The sequence below is a fragment of the Leptidea sinapis genome, chromosome 2 (genome assembly GCF_905404315.1).
Source record: "Leptidea sinapis chromosome 2, ilLepSina1.1, whole genome shotgun sequence".
NCBI lineage: Eukaryota > Metazoa > Arthropoda > Insecta > Lepidoptera > Pieridae > Leptidea > Leptidea sinapis.
The window spans coordinates 14,391,724-14,413,280 of NC_066266.1; the positions used below are offsets into that span (position 1 = coordinate 14,391,724).

Below are 21,557 nucleotides of genomic sequence, written 5' to 3' on the forward strand. Positions count from 1 at the left end.
CCGAAATCCACCTTTGCACGACACGCCAAATTATGATACCATCCCCACCATCTTGATGTGTGGTGTACCTCCACAGTGCAGTTTTCAAGGAGTTTTCTTCCACTTACTACAAAGCTGTAGAATAAACTTCCTTGTCCGGTGTTTCGGGGGCGATACGACCTTGCATTGCTGCCACTCCGCCATTTCATTTGACTTATTATTGTTGTATATAAAATTCAATAAAACCACTTACATTTTTAAAAATTTCACTCATTTAATAAAATAATTGGGAATATGAAATTGAAGGTCAGATTATTAGGACAATATAACGCTGTTATTGAATATTAACGAATATGGCTGTATGTATGGGCTCGAACGCTTTGGCCGTCCTAATAATAAAAGGCATAAAGGCATTAAAGGCATTTATTAACTCAAAATTGATTCTCTGATAGAATTATTTTTGATGTCATTTCTAATATACTAGATACTACTACTGCTTCGGAAACAAATGGCGCTCTGAGAGAGAAGAAGCTTTTTGCGCTCTTTTCAATAAAAATATATAATATTGTACAGTCATTTCTATCGCTAAAACGATCATAATCTAGGCCCAGGCTGTCCAATCACTTAGTTATTCAGCTGTGGATTTACGACAGAGCCATTTTTTAATAAAACATTTAAATTTATTTATAGATAATGCCTGAACAGTGGCTGGGACTTTATTATAAAAGTGTATACATTTATCCTTAAAGCTCTTATGTATCTTATGAAGCCTACTAGAATTAGTTACAAGCAATCCCTTATTTCTAGTGTTATAATAATGAAAATCACTATTAAGAGCAATAAGGTGACGATTTTTGTGAACATATATTAATTTTTATAAATGTACTGACAATGAACAGTCATAATATTTATTTCTTTAAATTTGTCTTTGAGAGACTGTCTATAACCAAGCTATATAGCACGAACAGCTCTCTTTTGCAGAGCAAACACTATCTCAATGTCAGCAACATGACATAATGCACGAAAAACAAAAAAAAAGATAACGAATATCGCAAACGTCTAAAAATTTCTGAAAGATTTAAAGTATTATTTATTCAAAAAGTAGTAATAAATAAATAAATACAATTGGAGATTTTCAAAACATATGAGTGAGCAATCTAAAACATTTTTTTAAACCGTTCAATTTTAACGATTAAAAAAATTGTTTAACTGACTTTTTGTCAGAAAAAGTTCTGAGTTACAAGTCGCGACTAATGAAGTTTTACTTAAAAAAAATACATAATTTATTTTAGCTTCTCCTTAAACTATTACGGAGACTCGTCTAAATATGCGAAATTCATCAAACAAGCATTAATCTCTTTGATGTTACCTCCTTTGTAAAAACCACTCTAAGTACAGAGACATAGAGCATTCAATAGCCTGACCGGGTTCAACGCTTGTTTTGTATCAGTTCTATTTGAAATTGCGGACATCAAAGTAACCTCGTCTTTATCTGGTTGCACTAAAGTTTATTTTGTTTTGATAGTACTGCAGGTAGTGTGTTAGACAGGCATAATTGGCGCGAAATGGAGTGAATATGAGAGGCGGCTTAAATCGCAACAGGACGTTTTATGCTTTCGGGTATCGGACAGCCGTACATCCGATGTTTCGAATAGTAATTATCTAATAGTCGATTCAGCATTCCCTAAGGGCGATTTTCCATTATACTAGTACCACCAGAGGCAGGCTGTTTGGTTAGGGCGCATTGGCTAGTGAAATTACTGGACTAAAGAAACTTGACTGTGCTACACTTTATCTTATGTCGCTAATGCAATCCATTGTTATGGCAGTATCACTAAAATAAAAATAAAACAACTCAACTACAATTATCGCGCGAGTTGAATACAAAGTGGGAGGCTCCTTTGCACAGGATGCCGGCTAGATTATGGGTACCGCAACGGCGCCTATTTTGGCGCCTTGTTGTGTTTCGGTCTGAAGGGCGCCGTAGCTAGTGAAATTACTGGGCAAATGAGATTTAACATGTTATGTCTCAAGGTGACGAGCGCAATTGTAGTGCCGCTAATAATCCTGAGCAGCACTGCATTGGAATGCAGGGCGTGTCAATTACCATAAGCTGAACGTCCTGCTCGTCTCATTTTCATAAAAAAGTCCGTTAATCCGTTTATAAATACCAAATCAAAAATGGCGCTAAGCTTGAACTCAGCTGAGTTTTAATAATATAATAATAATAATATTAACACACTTTTTACACAAATTATCTTGCCCCAAGTTAAGCATATATAGGCTGTGTTATGGGTTACAAGACAATGATATATTTAATACAATATACTTACTTAAACATACATAAATTCATATAAACATACATAAATACATTTAAACATCCATGACTCGGAAACAAACATCCATATTCAACATATAAATGCTTGCACCTACCGGGATTCGAACCCGGGACCTCTAGCTTAGTAGGTAGGATCGCTAACCACTCGGCTATACAGGTCGTCGTAAAGTTTAGTTAGCTCAGTTCTACGTAAGTAAAGTCTGAATTGAATACACAAAAAACGCTCAATTAAAAAAAAACTTAAATCGACAAGTACTCGTAATGAAAATATCTCGTAGAATGGAACGTGTCGCGTTCAAATATAGCGCGTCATATCTACGCGGATCAATTAATGTCATTATGTTATACTGTTCATGAAGCGTGCGTGTTTTGTTTTGTTTCTGTCTCGCTCGTTCCGTCGCTCTCTGTCTTGGGACACGTCGCGACTCGCGATGGGGTTCACGATAAGGAATGCTCGTAACTATAATTCTGTGTATCGATGGTCAAAAATATCATCAATATCTGTGCTTTCCTATTTTAAATTATCTTATATATTTTACAGATATGTCACATTTTCAAATTCTTAAAGTTAATTTGAAACAAAATGTTTATAAAAATACATAGTTATACAATATTTACTCATATTATACAGTTTAAAAGGTGTTTATATTAGCATGTTATTTATTTAATATTAAATGAATATAAGATATGGATAATCGTGAGTTACTTCGTGAGTTCTACCTAGGGTCTAAGGTATAGGGATGGTCAAAAATGCAATGTCCCAGTTGCATAAGATATGGAGAGACCGTAACATCACGCGAAAAACTAAAACCAAATTGGTGACTTCGCTAGTTCTCTCCAAATTCAGTCTGTATTCGTCAGTATTTGGAGCGGAGACCTGGACACTGAAAAAGGCCAACAGAGACCGAATAGACGCTTTTGAAATGTGGAGCTGGAGAAAAATGCTACAGATTCCATGGACCGCCTTTCGCACCAACTTGTCTATTCTGAGAGAGCTTAATGTCAAAACTAGACTTTCCACTGTATGCCTTCGTAGGGTGCTGGAATTCTTCGGACACATTGCTGGTAAAGAGGGTCATAATCTTGAACAGCTGATGGTGACAGGCAAATGGCAAACATCGCAGAGGACGCAGTCCCACGGGACGGTTGGACCAAATACGATCTTCTCTGAACATCAACTAGCACAATGCTCTTCATGAAGCTAAGGATCGCAACAGATGGAGGGAAAACGTATGGGAGAAACTGATGCAGCGGGGAGTCACGAGTCACGACCCTCAGTAATGAGGAAGGCGAAGCAAGGTACACCTTGCGTCGCGAAAGTATACATAAAATTGGTGATGATCAAAAGAATCTTCAAAGCATGAGTTCTAAACACTAGCTAGTAGAAAAATAACCCTAAGAAACCTCTCATTGTTACTTTTGCTAACCAACGATGAAGCTTCATGATGATGAAGATGGTAAAGAGTAGTTATGATTTCATCTTCTCTCGAACCAGAAAGTAAGCTCATTGTTTTTCACTCTAGATTTTAACTACTTTTATGCACGAGCACTTTTCAAATAAACTTTTAGCAGTGCGGTGTAAATATTCTAATAATATACTAATTAGATTTATTAAATGTAATAGCAGAGACCTCCAACCAGAGCACCTTGTAATTGTAGTATATTATTTAAAAAAACATGCACGGATATATTATAAAGTAGTATTTTATCGATAACAAAGAAACACTTTGTACAACACTAGTCTACCATAAAACGTAGATCACGTCATTCCAAACACATTTGTGCAATTAATAAAGCGATTGCAAATAAATATATAGACTGTGTTCTATTGTTTTAAATGTTAGTTCAATTTAATTGTTGCGTATAAAAGTTTTCCGTGATAATATATCAAGCAAGTTAGCAATTAGACGGAGCGCCACCTTTTATTAAATGATACAAATAGTATAAACGTAGTACATCTAGTAGAGTAGTTTATTGCTGAATATTTTGCTTTGTGAAAAACAACCTTCAAGGTTGATGCACATACGTCAGTCAATATTAATAATCGATGTATTAGTACGCGCCATACTCTTTGGCACAAAGACTACGGGGTATCTGAATACACTCGCAAGAAATATGACAGACTATATATATATTATTAAATTGACATCAGTTCTTGAATATTTCAACTTAATATGACGTTTCGACGAATTTAATTATGTTCATCTGGATGTGTGGCGGTCCTCCACAGTGCGGTTTTCAAGGAGCTTTCTTGCACGTACCACAAAGCTGTGGAATGAAATTCCTGGTGCGGTGTTTCCGGGACAATACGACACGGGTACCTTCCTTAAAGGCTGGCAACGCTCCTTTGATTCCTCTAGTGATACAAGATAATGTGGGCGGCGCGACGGTGATCACTTAACACCAGGTGACCCGTACGCTTGTTTGTCCTAAGAGTGGGTGTTGAAATTATTGTATTGTCATCAGTCCTACGTTTGTTTCAGTGTGCTACGTTTCAATTCAATCCGACATTTTGAAGTGAGTGAAAATCGTCCACAGATTCCGTTACATAGATATATAAAGGTCAAGATAATAATATGAAGTATGTAAAAAAAAGGTCTGATCTGCACAATATCGACTGAGAGACCGGTAATGGGTCTGATTTGTGGGTCCAATGTCCAACACCAACACAATTTTTGACGTCATATTTTGATGTTCACGTGACTAACGTGTGAGCATTTATTGAGTAAATAAAAGGGGTAAAGTTAATTTGTAACGGGTAAGGCCGAGGGACCCGTCTGAAATTACTGTACTACATTTTGTAATTCTACATGAATATAAAAAGTTTGGTGAAGAAAACAAATGAAAAAGACCCACGGAAACTTTTAAGTGTTATGAGAAGATAATAAAGCGACTATAAGCGACCAAATTTAAAGGATTCTAATGAAAATGGTACCATTAAACTGATCATGTCTCCCAGAGGCATTGAGTCTCCTTAATAATACCATATATAATAGCTATGTTTGGACTTAATGGAATAATCATAGTTAAAATTATATTAATAAACTAGCGGATCCCACAGACCTTGTCCTGTACACACGTGTTAAATTCGAAAAATCGGTCCAGACGTTAGGAGATCACTACCATACGCAGGAGAATTATATATGGACTGTATTGAGAATCTAAAAAATCATCAAAATCGGTCCAGCCATTTAGGAGGTAGTTCAATTGTGAATCTAAACCATACTCAATCAACTCGAATCCACTAGAACACACACAGAAAAATTCATTCAAATCGGTCCAGCTATTTAAGAGGCGTTCACTGTCAAAACACGTACAAAAGAATTATATATAAAAAGACTAGTTGACCCAGCAAACGTTGTATTAACCATATAAAGTAATTAAAATTTTTTGGGGTATAAAAAGTAGATACAACCGATTATCAGACCTACCAAATTTATTACAACAATAATCATTGAATTCAATTGCCATCTTGCAACCCTATAGTTGATTTATGGATGGAACAGAATACTATTAAAATCGCGATACAAAAATAGTTGTAGATCATAGAAGGGCGAAAATTTGAAGTTGTATCTATTTTTTGATGCTGAATAATAAAAACGTAATGTTGTCCAAAAAAATAAAAATAAAAATTTGGGGTTAACCACCACCCTTAACATTAAGGGGGATGAAAAATATATGTTGTCCGATTCTCAGACCTACCCAATATGCACACAAAATTTCATGAGAATCGGTCGAGCCGTTTCGGAGGAGTTCGATTACGTACACCGTGACACGAGAATTTTATAGATAATATATATGTTTGGAAATTGGTTGTACGGTTTATCACTTCTTTGCGGAGGTTGTCAACTAGATCGTAACCAAAGCGGCCCCTTTTTCGCCGTCAAGCAGCTGTAGTGTGTAAGGATTAACTGTGTTTTAGTTTCAAAGGGCGCGGATGCTAGTGAAATGACTGGGCAACATCTTATGTTTCATTCAAAGGCATAAATGCATTTATTTTCTCAAAATTTATTCCTTTAGAAATCTTTTAGATGAAATTTCTAATATACTAGATACTACTACCGCTTTGGAAACAAATGGCGCTCTAAGAGAGAAGAAATCGCGCAAAAAAAATAACGCGCCCAGCATTTGAGCTCTTTATAATAAAATAATTATATGTCTTACTCATATATTCTCATAAAAATATGCAAAACATAAATATTACTAATGGAGAGTACGGGATTATTTTGCGTTTGTATGAAGTACATACATAACTGAATATTTAACTTTTATTCAAATAACCATTAGATTGTTATTATTTGAAACGCTCTGTCTAGAGATTTATGAAGGCAAAATCGACAGCTAAGTTGTTGTCGTTCGTCGGAGTGTTCAGTGATTTTATTTGATTGTTTTGTGAATTGCACCCCTCCCACTCTCAATTCGCTTCAGCAATCGCCTCCACATCCGTAGGGAGAATATAACACGGTCGACCTGCATTACTTCTTGCAATCTCTTCTAAAGTGAACTGCATTGCATGTTTTAGTAGAGGACAATGCTTAACATCTATATAATAGATTAGAGTCCTGCATCGATTATAAATTTTGGAATAAATTAAATTTGTGTAATATATTATTGAATCCCAAAAGTGAGGGATATCACTTAAAATATAATATCCCATTTCCATTAAAATATAACTGCGTTAGTTTAGGGCTATTTAAATTAAAATACAAGGAATATCTCATTAATGTCCAAAAATCAAATAAAAAGATTTAAAAAATAAGATAGTGTCGTGTGGCAATGGCAAGTTTAAAAGTTTAATTCAAGTGTAATTGTATTGTTCCTGAAAAAATAAATTAATTGCTTTAGATTTAATTAGAGAATAAATAGTTTGTATACCTTCGTGTGATTGGACTTCGCATTAGTAGCGCTCTCTGGGTTTCCACGGAAGACCAGCGATGTTTGGGGGCCCATTGGCTTCATTAGACCATAATTAGAATAGTATAACTTTTAAGAACTATAATCAGAATGAATAATGACGTCAGTAAACATTTTTCCTTTCTTTTTTGAAATTATTTAGATTTGAAAGAGCGACATCTCAAGTCAATTTCTTAATATGCTAATAATAGCATGGGGTTGAGCAGGTTATGAAATGTATTGTAGATGAAGGCACAACCTGAGAGTTGAACAAAGCATATAAGATTTTATCAATGATACGTCGCTCGAACGGTTGGCTCAGTTGGAAAGAGCGCTCGCAAAGAACGCGTGAGGTCGCGGGTTCGAGTACCACATCGTTCATACAATTTTGTTTTCAGTTTTATTTTTGTAGGTTTGACTATGTTGTGGTGTTCCAACGCATACATTACTATCTGCAGCTAAAGTAGGTTTGACAACGAAAGAATATTGATTTAAAATTACGATTACATAATATCTATTAAGGTATAGTATATAATAAACTGAGCTATTTTTATAAGACGACTTTATTACGACCAACATATCAATGATATGCAGAAGAAACTGTGATATCTCCTATCACGGACTTCGGGTTCGAGCAATATCCGTCGACAACGACATGTATGCCCAGTGAGGAAGCTGGAGGTCCACTTGCATAAGCTCGCGGGAAGCCCAAATGATGGAAGTTTTGAGGGAAGCGCCTTGTGCCATGTACGATCAAAGGCCTTCGGTATATCCAGGCTAACTGCCAGGCCTTCCCCATGCTTTCGATAGCCGCCGCCCATCCACAGATGGGCGGCGGCGGGATGTTATGTATACCAGAAGATCGCCTGTCGACCGACCATGATGAAAGCTGTCGGTCGTTGATCAACTGATATCTAGGTATACCAAGAGGTGTGAGAATTATGATCATTTCTATGAATTTGTGATAAGCTAAGTTTTATATGCATTTCATTTGATATACTGGCACGAGTACACCCAAGCGGGCGTACTCGTACCAGTATATACGCAATACACACTACAATATAAAGTTGCCGTAATAAAAAAGCTGTTGTTCGTAGGTAGTACGGTATCTAATTGGAGCCAGGAGAGCAGCGGAGACCAATTCCTTAATCTAAGTACAAGTAATATTATAACCATTTTAAAATACTCTATTGATTGAAAAGAGTGACCGTTGAGTTTCTTGTATGTTCTTCTCACGAGCTCAACTTTTTCCGAACATAATATGGTAAATTCTGTAATTTAAAAGAAATATTTGTAGTGACGATTCAAAAGCGCTTAGTTTAAGACTAATTGAATAAAGTTTATTTAACTTTGACTTAATGAGTCATTACCCCAACCAAATATGTACATCTAGTACTAATAAAACAATAATAATAACCCATAGGTACAAAGCTCTTAATACTCCCATAGGATCGAAGCCCATAATCCAAACAGTGATATAAATTAAACTTCAAAGGAAGTGGAATGCCTTTAAAGTACAATAAAATCCATCCGCCGACGGAATAAAACTGTGACGTTATTATTGTCATCATTATTCTAAAGGATTAGCCATAAAACTTGTATAATATACGGCGAGTAATAAGTGACATATTTCTTAATCCGTCAAACAACATCGGGAGACAGAAAAAATACTTAATTTCGTCTGGAATAACAGTGCGTGGGTATGTAGTGACCATGATTTGAGGCAAACGCGGATTTAATTTTATTGTATGTGCCTTAAAGACATTATGTTTGTATTGTAATGGAATCCACTGATATCTAAAAATATAATTAGAAAACATTCTAAGTTCATCATAAGTATATTAATACTTATTTAGTAAAATTATGTCAGACTTTAAAAATCCTATACATATTTAATAATTATTATGTATATATATCTTAATATATATAAATCAAGTGTCCTGATGTCTGTTTCCAGTGAAATCCTAAACGACTGAACTGATTTTAATGGGGATTACTTCTTGGAGTGCGGTTGAGTCCAACTTGAGAGATAGGATAGTTTTTATTTCTATTTGTGACCAATATTTGATTTGTATGGACATATTTTCACTATTATAATCACACAATTATTACAATTATATTTGAAGGTATGTCGTATTTTACATCGCACTAAATTATTATTATTACCGTCCGGACCGTACCAAGTACGACGCCAGACTAATTTACTATTTAGGCTATTAATTTTAATTTTAACTAAGTCAGGAAATCATGGTATCTAACTGAATAATAGGGAGTAAATCAAAAGTGGAATCCGTGCGGATGGCTTCCTAAAATTAAAACGTTGCTTTTTGTGAACGGTGAGCACCCTGCCCTGCGCCCTCCCCGTTGCACGGCTAGGGTTGCCAAGCTTACTCTTAATACTCTATGTATTGTACTTTATATCATGTAGTCGTATAACCTATTTATGCAACTGTTGTGTAATAAGGGGTAATAAAAAATGAATGTGGGTTTAGTATCACATGATTGTTTTAATGCCTAATTATCAAAAGTTGCATACAAGACCTTATCGACACCCATAATATGAATCCTCTATAAAAGACTCTGAAACAATTAGCTTACTGCTAACATTAAAAATGCCAGTCCTAGTAACTATTATATCATCTTACTACACTAATGCCAGTCATGTAATATTGTGCAAACCCATTACCATAACATTACCATAACCATTACCATAACCGACTTCAAAAACTGAAAAGTATCAAATAACTAAAAATTTAATTTAATACACCTCTTATATCTCAAACCTTTACCTTTAATATTAATAAATTACTATTATTTATATGTGCTACCTATTGATAGGTTTTAAGTCGGTGCCAAGCCAAATGTAATAAGTAGGTAATATAATGTAATAGTAATTATATAATCAACGTAGACAATAATTTTCATAAATAATGTTCATAGAATGAAAACTACTGGGTCAAACTATGTAAAATTTTTATGGGACTAAATGGAAACTATTCCGCATCGAAGCAAAGAATAATTACGTAAATCAGATCACAAATCTCAGAGTAATCAGTGTACATACATAAAAAAATACCGATCGAATTGAGAACATCCTAATTCTGAAGTCGGTTAAAAAGAAATGATACTCTTTTTTAGAATTCTGTTCTCTTTATTTACCTCTTTTGAAATCAGATACACTCCATTTCTTCTAATGAAAGTTGGCAACCCTAGTAGCACCCCGCCTCGCCCCGCGCCGACCCCGAGTGGTTCACATTAATTATGTTTAGTTAATAGGCGAACATCAAGGGCTGCTCCGTAGCAATTTTAAGTAACTTAGCTGGAGATAATTTAATTTGACTTGAAGTTAGTGACGGTTAGTGTTGCTAATTGCAATTAACGGGGATTTTGAATGAGTTTTTTGTCAGCCGTGAATGGGATTCGTGTCAGAATAAATTTTGTAAATGTTGTCAATTTGTCTGCAAGGCGTTTGGACACATGATTTACTCATTTCAATGTGAGAGACATATAAATTTGACAATTAATGGATCACGAATCGATAATTCGTTAAAAAAAATATGATTGAAGTAAAATCAAATCATAATCGGTAACAAGACTAGAAGCAACTGGATAAGTCAGCCAATCTTTGGTGTCATTGGTAGAGAGAAAACCTGTAAGGTCCATATCTCTGATCAAGATCATAGACTACTTATTGAGTTGACTTTAAAATACAGCAATACCCTTGTGGATTGTTATCTCTTTTAAGCATATGCTGTTATTCCTGCTAAACCCAGAATTTACCGAAGTCCAATAAGAAAACAAACATTCCTTTTTTATGACAATAAAAGACGAGACCAGCAGGATATTAAGCTGATAGCAATTGATATATGCCGTCCACATAACAATGCAGTGCCGTACAGGATTCTTGAAAAACCCAAAAATTCTAAGCAGCACTACAACTGCGTTCGTCACTTTGAGACACTTTACTTTTACCCAGTAATTTTACTAGCTACGGCGGCCTTCAAACCGAAACATAGATTACTGTGTACATTAGCTTACAAATTGCTTGCTTGCTTATTGCTTCACAGCAGAAATATTATATTATAATATAATTGTCCGTAGTCGGCATCCTGTACAAAGGAGACTTCAACAAATTCTATCACTAGGATTCTTTCGCGTAACTCGGTGGTTATCGTTGATATTCTGGACATGCCCTCAATCAATCCTTACAGTTGAAGAGTGTTTCGATCAAAATACTTGATGTCTCCATACGCGGGTGAAAAGTACAGAAATATCCATTTCATCGGCGAAACATTTTTGTCAATTGAAGAGCGCTAGAGCAAGCAAAATAACAAAGTACCAAAATAGCAAAGTACGGAAGAAGCAGAGAAGAAAGAAAAACATTTATAACCTTGAACTTTCCAGCAAGATTCCAGAAGAGGAATATATTGATTATATTTCAAGAGCTTGACGATTTATAAAATCTAATAAAGCGGTTTGACTAAAGAATATTTATTAGATAATATTTTATTTAAAAAACCATCTCATCCGTAACGAAATCCACTGTCAAGAACATTAACACCTTTAAAACGAAGCTATTTATTCAGTGAAATGATTAAGTTATGTAAATAATCTGTTATGTATAGACGATAAAAAACGTTTGTATTACAGAGCGTTCCGTCATTCACTCGTGTTTTCTTTGCCTAATGAGTCGGCTAACGTTTGTCGTTAGGGTTGTCGCCACGCAAACGCCGCTCGTATTAATACATTAACTTTTATTGCGTTAGCAGGGACGAATCTTAATTTCGGATCTCTGTAGGTTTTATGATGATTTTTATTAACTTATATAACAAAAAACATTTAAGAGAAAAAGACGTTTTGGTACTTTGTAAATATTAAGTCGTAAGCGTGCAATATTTGTACAAATTAAATATTTTTTCAACAAACCAATATTTACACTAAGCACACTTTATTTTTCTACTTCTGCTATACAGTCAGTCGGGAACTCCACTGATTCTTGTAACATGTCGCCAGCCTTTAAGAAATACATTTTTTATAGATGGCAAAATTATTTGTAAGTATCAGAGTCACTGGGCAAATAAGACTTGACATCTTATGTCTCAAGGTGACGAGCGCAGTTCTAATGCCGCTAGATTTTTTGGGTTGTTCAATGATCTTGAGCGGCGCTGCATTGCAATAGGCAGGGCGTATCAATTACCATCATCTGAACGTCCTGCTCATCTCGTTCCTTATTTTCATAAAAAAAACAACCTAATTGTACTTTGAACACGTGTACACATGTAACCAGCTCATTGTTCCATATAATAAAAACATCTAAGTACTTAAAATAATACAAAGATAAAATCAGTTTAGGTTGATTCTCAAAAAATATGAAATTATTTATGTATTTTATTATTTGTACATATTTATTTCTTGATAAATATTATATTCTTTGATAAATATTATTTCGAAAAATTATCTATGTAAAAACATCATCTCATCAAAATAACATAGGGACTTATTACTGATAACTGCTAAAGCTGTGTACGATTATAGTCCGTGTCTGTTATATTTACATTTTTATTTATTTGGAGAAGAATCATCTTAAATCTAGGTAAATAATGCTAAAACAGTTGTTCCTTAGAAATTTCTCACTAATATTTAAAGTTTCTAATGTGACAAGGACAGTTTTAATAACTAATAATTACTGTAAAAGAACATTAAATAAAAAGTCGAATGTTACAGAATTTATGAGCTTCATTTTAGATCATGTATTGCAGTTTTAAATTGTGCTAATTTAATTGTATTGCAATCTTAATCAATATTTTAGTCACTACATATCGAATTATTCAATGTAGTAAAAAAATTTACTACTAAGGTTTGTTACATTGCTTCTCATACTCAGAAATTACATTGGAATGGAATTTATAGCTTCAAAACCTCATCTCATTCTCATCGTTTTTAACTCCACATGTATATGGTCAAGTATGTTGACCAATTTAAATATATTGATTCGTAATCAATGCTGTGTTTGATGAGGCATTCGTGCAACGTTACAGCTGATTGATTTATTTCCGTCTGAATGTTTTATTGTGCCATTAAATGTGCTACCTCACTTATCTCATCGATGGCTACTTAAGTTTATGTGTCCGCCCAACTTATATTTGTTTTACTGCTGCGGTGATAAGCTACACCTCACATTGTTATTAACCGATTTTTATAATACTTATGTTTAGTTTTATTTTATACTAAATAAAGTACCTATACAAGAAAATTTATTCAAAGTTGTACTATCTGGTATTATTTAGAAGAAATTATTTTATAAGATCTATATAATATAATAATTAAATTAATAGGATTTAACTGTATTGTTTCATTTCTATATTATGTTAAACTAGTTGTTCGTGGCTCTTATGCTACTAGTGAACGTAGAGCATATTTATCCCGCTGTTTACATAAATCATATTCACCCTAATAATGAAAAGCATAATATATTATTATCAATAATTATTATTAAATTACTAAATACAGTTAATCTCTAAAGATACATTTTATTCATGTCTGTTAAATGCAATTTAATTTGTGTTTGAGTCTTCCTTATAAATAGTACTCCTGAGGAGTACAACAGGAAATGAAAACTTCATAGAAATTGAGTTATATTGTAATACTTTACGACACAAACACGAAATGAATCTTATTCCAATTTAGAATCGAAATCAATATCCAATTTCGACAACCCTAGAACAAGTCTCTTTCTCATATTACCTATCTTCAAACATCAACATAATTTCATCTTTATCGCAAAACCTTAAGTTCCAAATTGCAATACACAATATGTAATGGATATTATTTCTAAAGTGATCGTTAGAAGTCGTATCTATTTGTATTCGCCGGTTATGAATACACATATCAAATTAAGTGCAGCCGCGGGATTCTATGATTTATTGCAATGTGATACGAGTCAAAATTGTTACAATAAACTTTTATTGATCAAGTATAACAAGCATACGTTTAATAGCTTTATAATTAAGGCCAAAAATATCAGGTTGAAATAGACCGTTTTAGGGAATTGATATTTTGTTCATTTTTATATTATCGTTAAAAATAGTTTAGATCATGGACGTACGAGTCAATTATTAATGGTTTATAGGGATTTGCTTATCATAAGGCTGTGTTATACAGCCTACTAATAACGACAACGAAAGAAAGGTTTCTTAGCTTTCTATCTTTTTTTCTTTGTGTGAAGCCCAGTGAGTGTGTGAAAAAAAAAACCTATTTGTCGTATCACCGCTCTTCGACAACACTATCCTTAAAGCCTGGCCTAGTATCGGAATACTGGGTCTCGAAATCTCGAGCGATTGCCAATTCCGTGGCCATCTGGAGGGCAAAGCCAAATTGGCTTCAAAGAAACTGGGCGTCATTAATAGAGCACGGCAATACTTCAAGCCGGCCCATATTCTAGCGCTGTACAAAGCGCAGGTCCGGCCACACATGGAGTATTGCTGTCATCTCTGGTCTGGCGCACCCCAGTATCAGCTCGATCCATTTGTGTACCCCAGTACTCTGTGAACGGCTGGATCACTTGGCGTTGCGTAGAGACGTCGCTTCATTGTGTGTCTTCTACCGCATTTATCACGGGGAATGTTCCGAAGAGCTGTTTGACCTAATTCCTGCCGCCGAATTCCACCTTCGCACGACACGCCACAAGTTAGGATATCATCCTCACCATCTCGATGTGTGGCGGTCCTCCACAGTGCGGTTTACAATGAGCTTTCTTCCACGTACTACAAAGCTGTGGAATGAACTTCCTTGTGCGGTGTTTCCGGGACGATACAACATGGGTACCTTCAAAAAAAGCGCGTACACCTTAAAGGCCGGCATCGCTCCTGTGATTCCTCTGGTGTTGCAAGAGAATGTGGGCGGCGGTGATCACTTAACACAATGTGACCCGTACGCTTGTTTGTCCTCCTATTCCATAAAAATATAAGCAAGGCGAATTTAAGAGAAGTGAGAACTTTCACTGTTTAGTCCGTACAGGAAACTACACTTACAGAAACCAGAAGATAAGTTTCGAAGAATATCTACATTCCAAATTTTGTAATCTAGACGACTTTTAATTTTAGTGTAACATATTCAAATTATAGACAATAAGTATATGTCAGCATATAATTAGATATTGCTTATGCTACATTACACCAATAATGTCCAATTGGAGAAACGCTAACCCGAGCGAAATAATTAACTACTATCAATTATTATTACTTAGTTTTTCCACTAAAAACTAACGCATGAATAACATTGGTAAAATTTGTCCTTTTTTTTATAAATTCAGTACTAAAATGGTTATTGTTTGTATAAGAAAGAAATTATAAAAATATATAATATTATGGTATAGGCATATCCGAAAATTAACAGCTTTATTATTACGCAGAACTAAATCATATTAAAACTATTTGTTATTTTAAAGTAAGGGAGGGTTCCCTCACTTTTGGGATTAATCATGCAAATCAAATTTGTAGCCAAAATTTATGAACGATGCGGGAATCGAAACCGCGCCTATCGATACAACAATCTGGGAGTTGGAAAAGACATACTTATCAATATTTACGTACCATATATCACTCTGACGATTGTCTCAATTAGTAAGAGCGCTCGAAAAGAACCCGAGAGGTGCGGTTTCGAGGCCCGCATCGTTCATAAATTTTTGTTACAATTTTAATTTATATAATTTTATGACAATATCCATGTTTTACAAAGACAATCATGAGGTGACAACGGACAGAGCATGGAAAATGCAATTAAGAGGAAAAGAACCGCATCTATTTTGCGCCGCATAAGAGACAGAACCAACAGCATCCCTAGTGTGATGTAAACTAGATAGCCCCATACTGCGGCACGCGCAAGTGTTGTTCACCGGCCCGAACAATCTTTTAAAAATGGAGAAACATTAAAAAGCAAAGCATTTTAATAATAATAAGTATTTATTAAAGGCAAAATTACCCAGTATAGGTAGATATTAGGAAACAAATAGGTACAGTGATATTCTGATACATTATATAAAGATAAAATAGAAAAATATACACAAAACTTATAAACTATCTGGAAAGGTTAATAAAACGCTTCCCAGGCGTCTTGGTCTAGGCACCGTCATTTATTTACTATTTTTGTTTTGATGCATAGACAGCCAATATGAAAAAATATTGCTAGGCATCCCGTTACAAACCGTTTGGAGAATAAAGCAACTCTTTTTCTCATTACAGCATAGACTTCAGGCACCCTTGATTCAGCAAACATACCCGAGGCACTGCAGCACCTAGGCAATCCCATCAATATGCGAAAAGCATCATTGTACTGCACGCGCATTGTCGTGTATGACTTTTTGAGAAATTTCGTCCAAAGTTGGCAAGTGTAGAAGCACTAGCAATACGCATCAAACAGTAAGCTAAGGGTCATTGCGATCCATATTTTAAAATTTTAGTTTCCTAAAGAACCTACAATAATCTAATTTATAGTTATTATTATTATTACCAATCACGATAGCTATGTAGATATTTATTTCCTACGCTAAGTAGGTATTACTATGTCGTGGTCTTCCAACGCATACTTATTATCTGCAACTAATGTTGGTTTGACAACAAAAGAATATTGTTTTAAAATTACGATTACATATCTATTTACATTATAGAAAAAATTAAGCAATTTTTAAAAGATGACCTTATACTAGGTAGGTACAGTTTTGGGTAAAGAAGACAACCCTATCGTCATCAGAATAGGTAAGAGTTACGCGATAGAAAGAGAGGCAATTTCTAGGTAGGGTGAATCGACCGGTTTACCGATCAGTGCCTGTTCACGATCACTTTTACGAAAATAGGGAAAAACAACTTTATTGTAGGCAAATAAGCATTAAAGATGGCTGGAATCGCATGTTCTATCTATTCATTTCTCTCAAAGTAGCCATGTCGCCTACAAAATGTGCTCGTTTTCGATCAGTGAGCCGATGAATCTGAGCCGGTGTGCTTGCGTAGATATTATATTAAAATCTTACCGAAAAATTAGTGGGAAGCAACTATTGAATGGTAAGTAAAACATGTTTTTATTACAGTTTATCAATCGGAGGTGTGTTTGTAGTGGTCACGTAATGTAATCTTTCATCTAATGTAACATTTTGCTTGAAAAATTTGTAAATATATTAAAATATAAGGTGATCGCCATGGGGTATAATAAAAAGGTCTTTTTTCGATTCACGATCACCTGATCGTAAACGGGCAGTTTTGGTCAAATCTTTATTAAGCTCTTCTACCTAAATATATGGTGTGGGTGGGATTATTGTCATATGTTCAGGTCTACTTAATGGTACTTTGTTTATATGTCAGATGGCGATCGGCTAAATACAATCACTAACCTGAAAAACCAATGCATTTTAGTTGAAAAATTCTAGTGATCGAGAAACGACCTTTTATCGACTATAGTTTTTCTGCCATATAAAAAACAACATATTATGTGATCGTGGATGAGCCAGTTAGCGTTCAAGTTTATATTTTTGTTATTTGACTATAATTATAGAGATCGGGAATTGATCACTTTACGATCACGTGTAAAGTGGTAAGATTAGAAAATGCTCGGATTGTAACTATGAATAATTTATTCATAATATGATCCTATTTAAATAAGACAGTGATGACGGTGATTGGATACGAGCACAGTCTCAAAATTTTTCGCAAATTTCTACCAATAATTTATTTTAATACCTTTTAATAACAACAGGCTTGACTATAACTAATCCTTTGGTATCTTGGTGTGCGCTGCATGTATTTATTTATGCTCTTTACAGATGGCTTCGACATCAAAAACACAAAAAGACAAGACTAAAAATATAAACAAAAAATTGGTATGCTTTTTATTGTACAAAATATATATTCTCCTTTATATTCCTTGCTATTTATGATTTTCTAATTGCAACTAACAAAATAATTGATTAATAAAATTTCAAAGTAAAAGTTCCATTTGGTTTTTTGTTCCTTTTTATAAACATAACACCTATTAAAAAAGTTTATAAATTTTCTATCCCACAGGTAGGGGTATCAAAAAGACCAATTAGACGACTTTTCTCATACAAGGAGGAAGACCTAAAAAATGCTATTGATTCAATTAAAAACCAATTAATGGGATACAGAGAAGCTTGCCGCTATTACGGTGTTCCATTTGCAACTGTGCATGACCGTCTGAGTGGTAAAGTAGCTGTCAACAAGAAACCGAAAGTAGGCCCGGATCCTGTTTTAGGTGTACAAGGGGAGGAAAAGCTAACTAAATGGATTATTGATATGGCAAAATGTGGCTTCCCTTTGAATAAGCAGGATTTATTAGAAAGCGTCTCAAAAATTATAGCAAAATCTGGTGCCAAAACGCCGTTCAAAGATGGGAAACCAGGAGATACTTGGTACCAAAAATTCTTAAAGCGGCATCCGCAAATTAGCATTCGCGAGCCAGAAGGGATCAATAATGCAAGGGCGGTTTTAACAGAAAAACGCATACGATGTTGGTTCAAGGACCTGCGAGAATTTATAGAATCTATAGATGCAATGGACATATTTCAAGACCCAGATAGAATATTTAATGGTGATGAAACCGGCTTTTCTCTTTCTCCAAAAAGTGGAAAAGTTTTGGGACCGAAAGGGTATAAAAATTTGTACGTCATCAAGAAAAATAATGAAAAAGAAAACATTACAGTTTTGCTGGTGTTTTCCGCAAGTGGACAATTGTGCCCGCCTTTGGTTATATTTCCATATGTGAGGCCGCCAAAGGCATTAGTTGATAATATGCCGGAATCGTGGGTCCTTGGCCGCTCAGAAAGTGGCTGGATGAAAAGTGACGTATTTTACGAGTACATAACCAACGACTTCAACGCTTGGCTAACGAAAAATAAAGTCAAAAGGCCAATTATATTATTTATTGATGGTCATAAATCACACATGACATTTCCCTTAAGTGAATTTTGCCAAGCAAATGGCATAATTCTTTATGCCTTGCCCCCAAATAGCACGCATATGCTACAACCAGCGGATGTGAGTGTATTTAGGCCTCTGAAACAAAACTGGAAAACAACTGTCAAAGAGTGGCAGTCAGATAATATAAACCAAGTGGTGACAAAATTGAACTTTTGTTCTGTTTTAAATAAAACGTTGACAGAAACTCACTTAGCAGATATTATAAGCAATGGGTTCCGAAGATGCGGCTTATATCCTCTCAATGAAGATGCTGTAGATTATACAAAATGTGTTAAAGACACGCAACAAAATGTCGGAAGAGAACGAGTACAACATCAAAATGCATCCGAAAAAACCGCAACTGCAAAAGAGTTTGACGCAGCTATAAAAGTCATCTCAATACTTAAGTCTGAATTGGCCGAACGCAGTATAGAATCAGGACACATTCTTGAAGAAATCGAAAAAGCCAAAACAAAATGCTTACAAAAACGGCGCTCTAAGTCTAAGACGCCTCGAAATTCTGCAGCGTCAAACCAAAGCACTTCTATTATTAATATTACCAACGAGATTTTGGCAGATATAACTCCAGATAACTTAAATTTCGACAACCCAAATACGGTCCTGGATGTTGCCCAACCTAGACAGAACATTCTAATTGATGCTTCAGAATTGTTAACCGACTCCTTGTGTGTCACTGATGAAACTATTACTGAAAATATAAGCTTACATCAGCCAGGCTCATTTATATCACTTAAAAATATATCGGTTATGCCTCTTGAAGAAATTCAGATATCACATATTTCACAGCCGACCCTTGCACAACAACAACAAAGTCCAATGGAATCTGCTGATGACCAATGCTACACGGTCACTGTATTAGCAGATGTCCATAGCCAAAACGATAACCACGCAACCGTCTTAATCAATCAACAGAATGAACCCGATGAAATATTATCTTTCGATGACATTTTCGAAAAACATTTACGCTTCCCGGAGCCACCAGAATGGAAAGATAAAAAACGTAATGCATCCAAATTACCCAGTGCAATATCCTCACAAGCTTGGCGGGAACATTATAAGAAAAAAGACGAAGAAAAAGAGAATCTCGTGTTAGAGAAAAAGAGAAGACAACAGTTGAGAGCAGAAGAAAAGGAAAAGAAAACTGTGGAGAAAAGAAAGAAGAAAAAGAAGACGGTACTGAAAAAAGGAACTAAAAAAGCTGCTGTGCAATGTAGCGAATGCTTGGAAGCATTAATAAGCGATGTTGAGGATGATGCAGAAAAAAACATAGGTTGCGACAACTGTATCCGTTGGTTTCATCTTAAATGTACAGAGATGTGTAACAAATCCTATGTAGAAGCGGCAATCTCAACATACACATGTCCATTTTGCAATAAGTGTGAAACGGAAACCAATCATTGATACAGTTTATTAATTTCAAGCTCTCTAAACTGACCAATTAATAAAGTTTTAGTGCTCAATCTTATATTTGATTTTTTATTAAAAAATATTATTATGTAATTCGACTATTTTTTCTTTCGACTTTTTTGACAATGCAACTTCAACTTTAATTAAATAGCTATAATGTTCTGTTTTCATTAGTTATCAGAGATCGTAAACAGGCGAAAACTTGTGATCGTAATGTAACGGAATCTGATCGTCAACTGAAAAAAACACACTTTTCGATATTTTGTCATTTAACAAATAAACCTACATAGAAACGTACGAAAAAATATATTAAATATGTAGGTTTAAGGTTTCTTTATCGTTAAAAAAATACAATAACGTATAAATGCCTATATTTTATGACTAACGTTAGTTTGAAGATGTCAAATTGACTAACTGATCGTGAACCAGTCGATTCACCCTAAATAAAAATGTAGGTTAGTAGCGCTGTGCGATCTGAATTACACCTTATTGTGTGGCTGCAAGAGTCCCTATTTCTTTAATCGATTTTGCATAGTGAGACTCCTGTACTTGTTCTATTACATTAAATTCTTTGATTTAGTTTTTAAGCCTGATTACTAACACAATATGGATGTATGTTATCTGTTATTTAATAAATTATCATTATATAACATGACGTCGCTCTAAAATTTCAATAACCTAAAAACACCTGAATAATCGAAGTACTAAAAACTTTTAAACGAACTATTAGTCATAATTAAAATGCGACATAACCTTTTGTACAGCGCCCAGCTGTTTTATCCCACGCCCTCATTAGAGGCCGTAATTGACTCCGTACTGAAAAGCGAACACGAGGCCCTGCTCCGACAAACTGTGGGGTGACAACCCTATTTTATCGTACGACCGTTCGATCAGAACACAATATGAGTTAGGGTGTTGTATTATATAGATTCGATGAGCAAAGAGTCTATTAAAAT

The 21,557-nt window shown here is 34.8% G+C and overlaps 2 protein-coding genes across 2 annotated transcripts in view; one reads left to right on the top strand and one right to left on the bottom strand.

The window, feature by feature from the left end:
• LOC126977194 (protein zerknuellt 1) overlaps positions 1 to 21,557 on the bottom strand; it is a 102,164-nt gene that overhangs the window by 41,221 nt on the left and 39,386 nt on the right. The window lies entirely within an intron of this gene.
• Positions 17,006 to 20,659, top strand: LOC126976946 (uncharacterized). Its single transcript, XM_050825548.1, has 2 exons — positions 17,006 to 17,265; positions 18,262 to 20,659. Exons 1-2 carry the CDS (start codon positions 17,263 to 17,265, stop codon positions 20,593 to 20,595), a joined length of 2,337 nt encoding a protein of 778 aa, XP_050681505.1. The 5' UTR covers positions 17,006 to 17,262; the 3' UTR covers positions 20,596 to 20,659.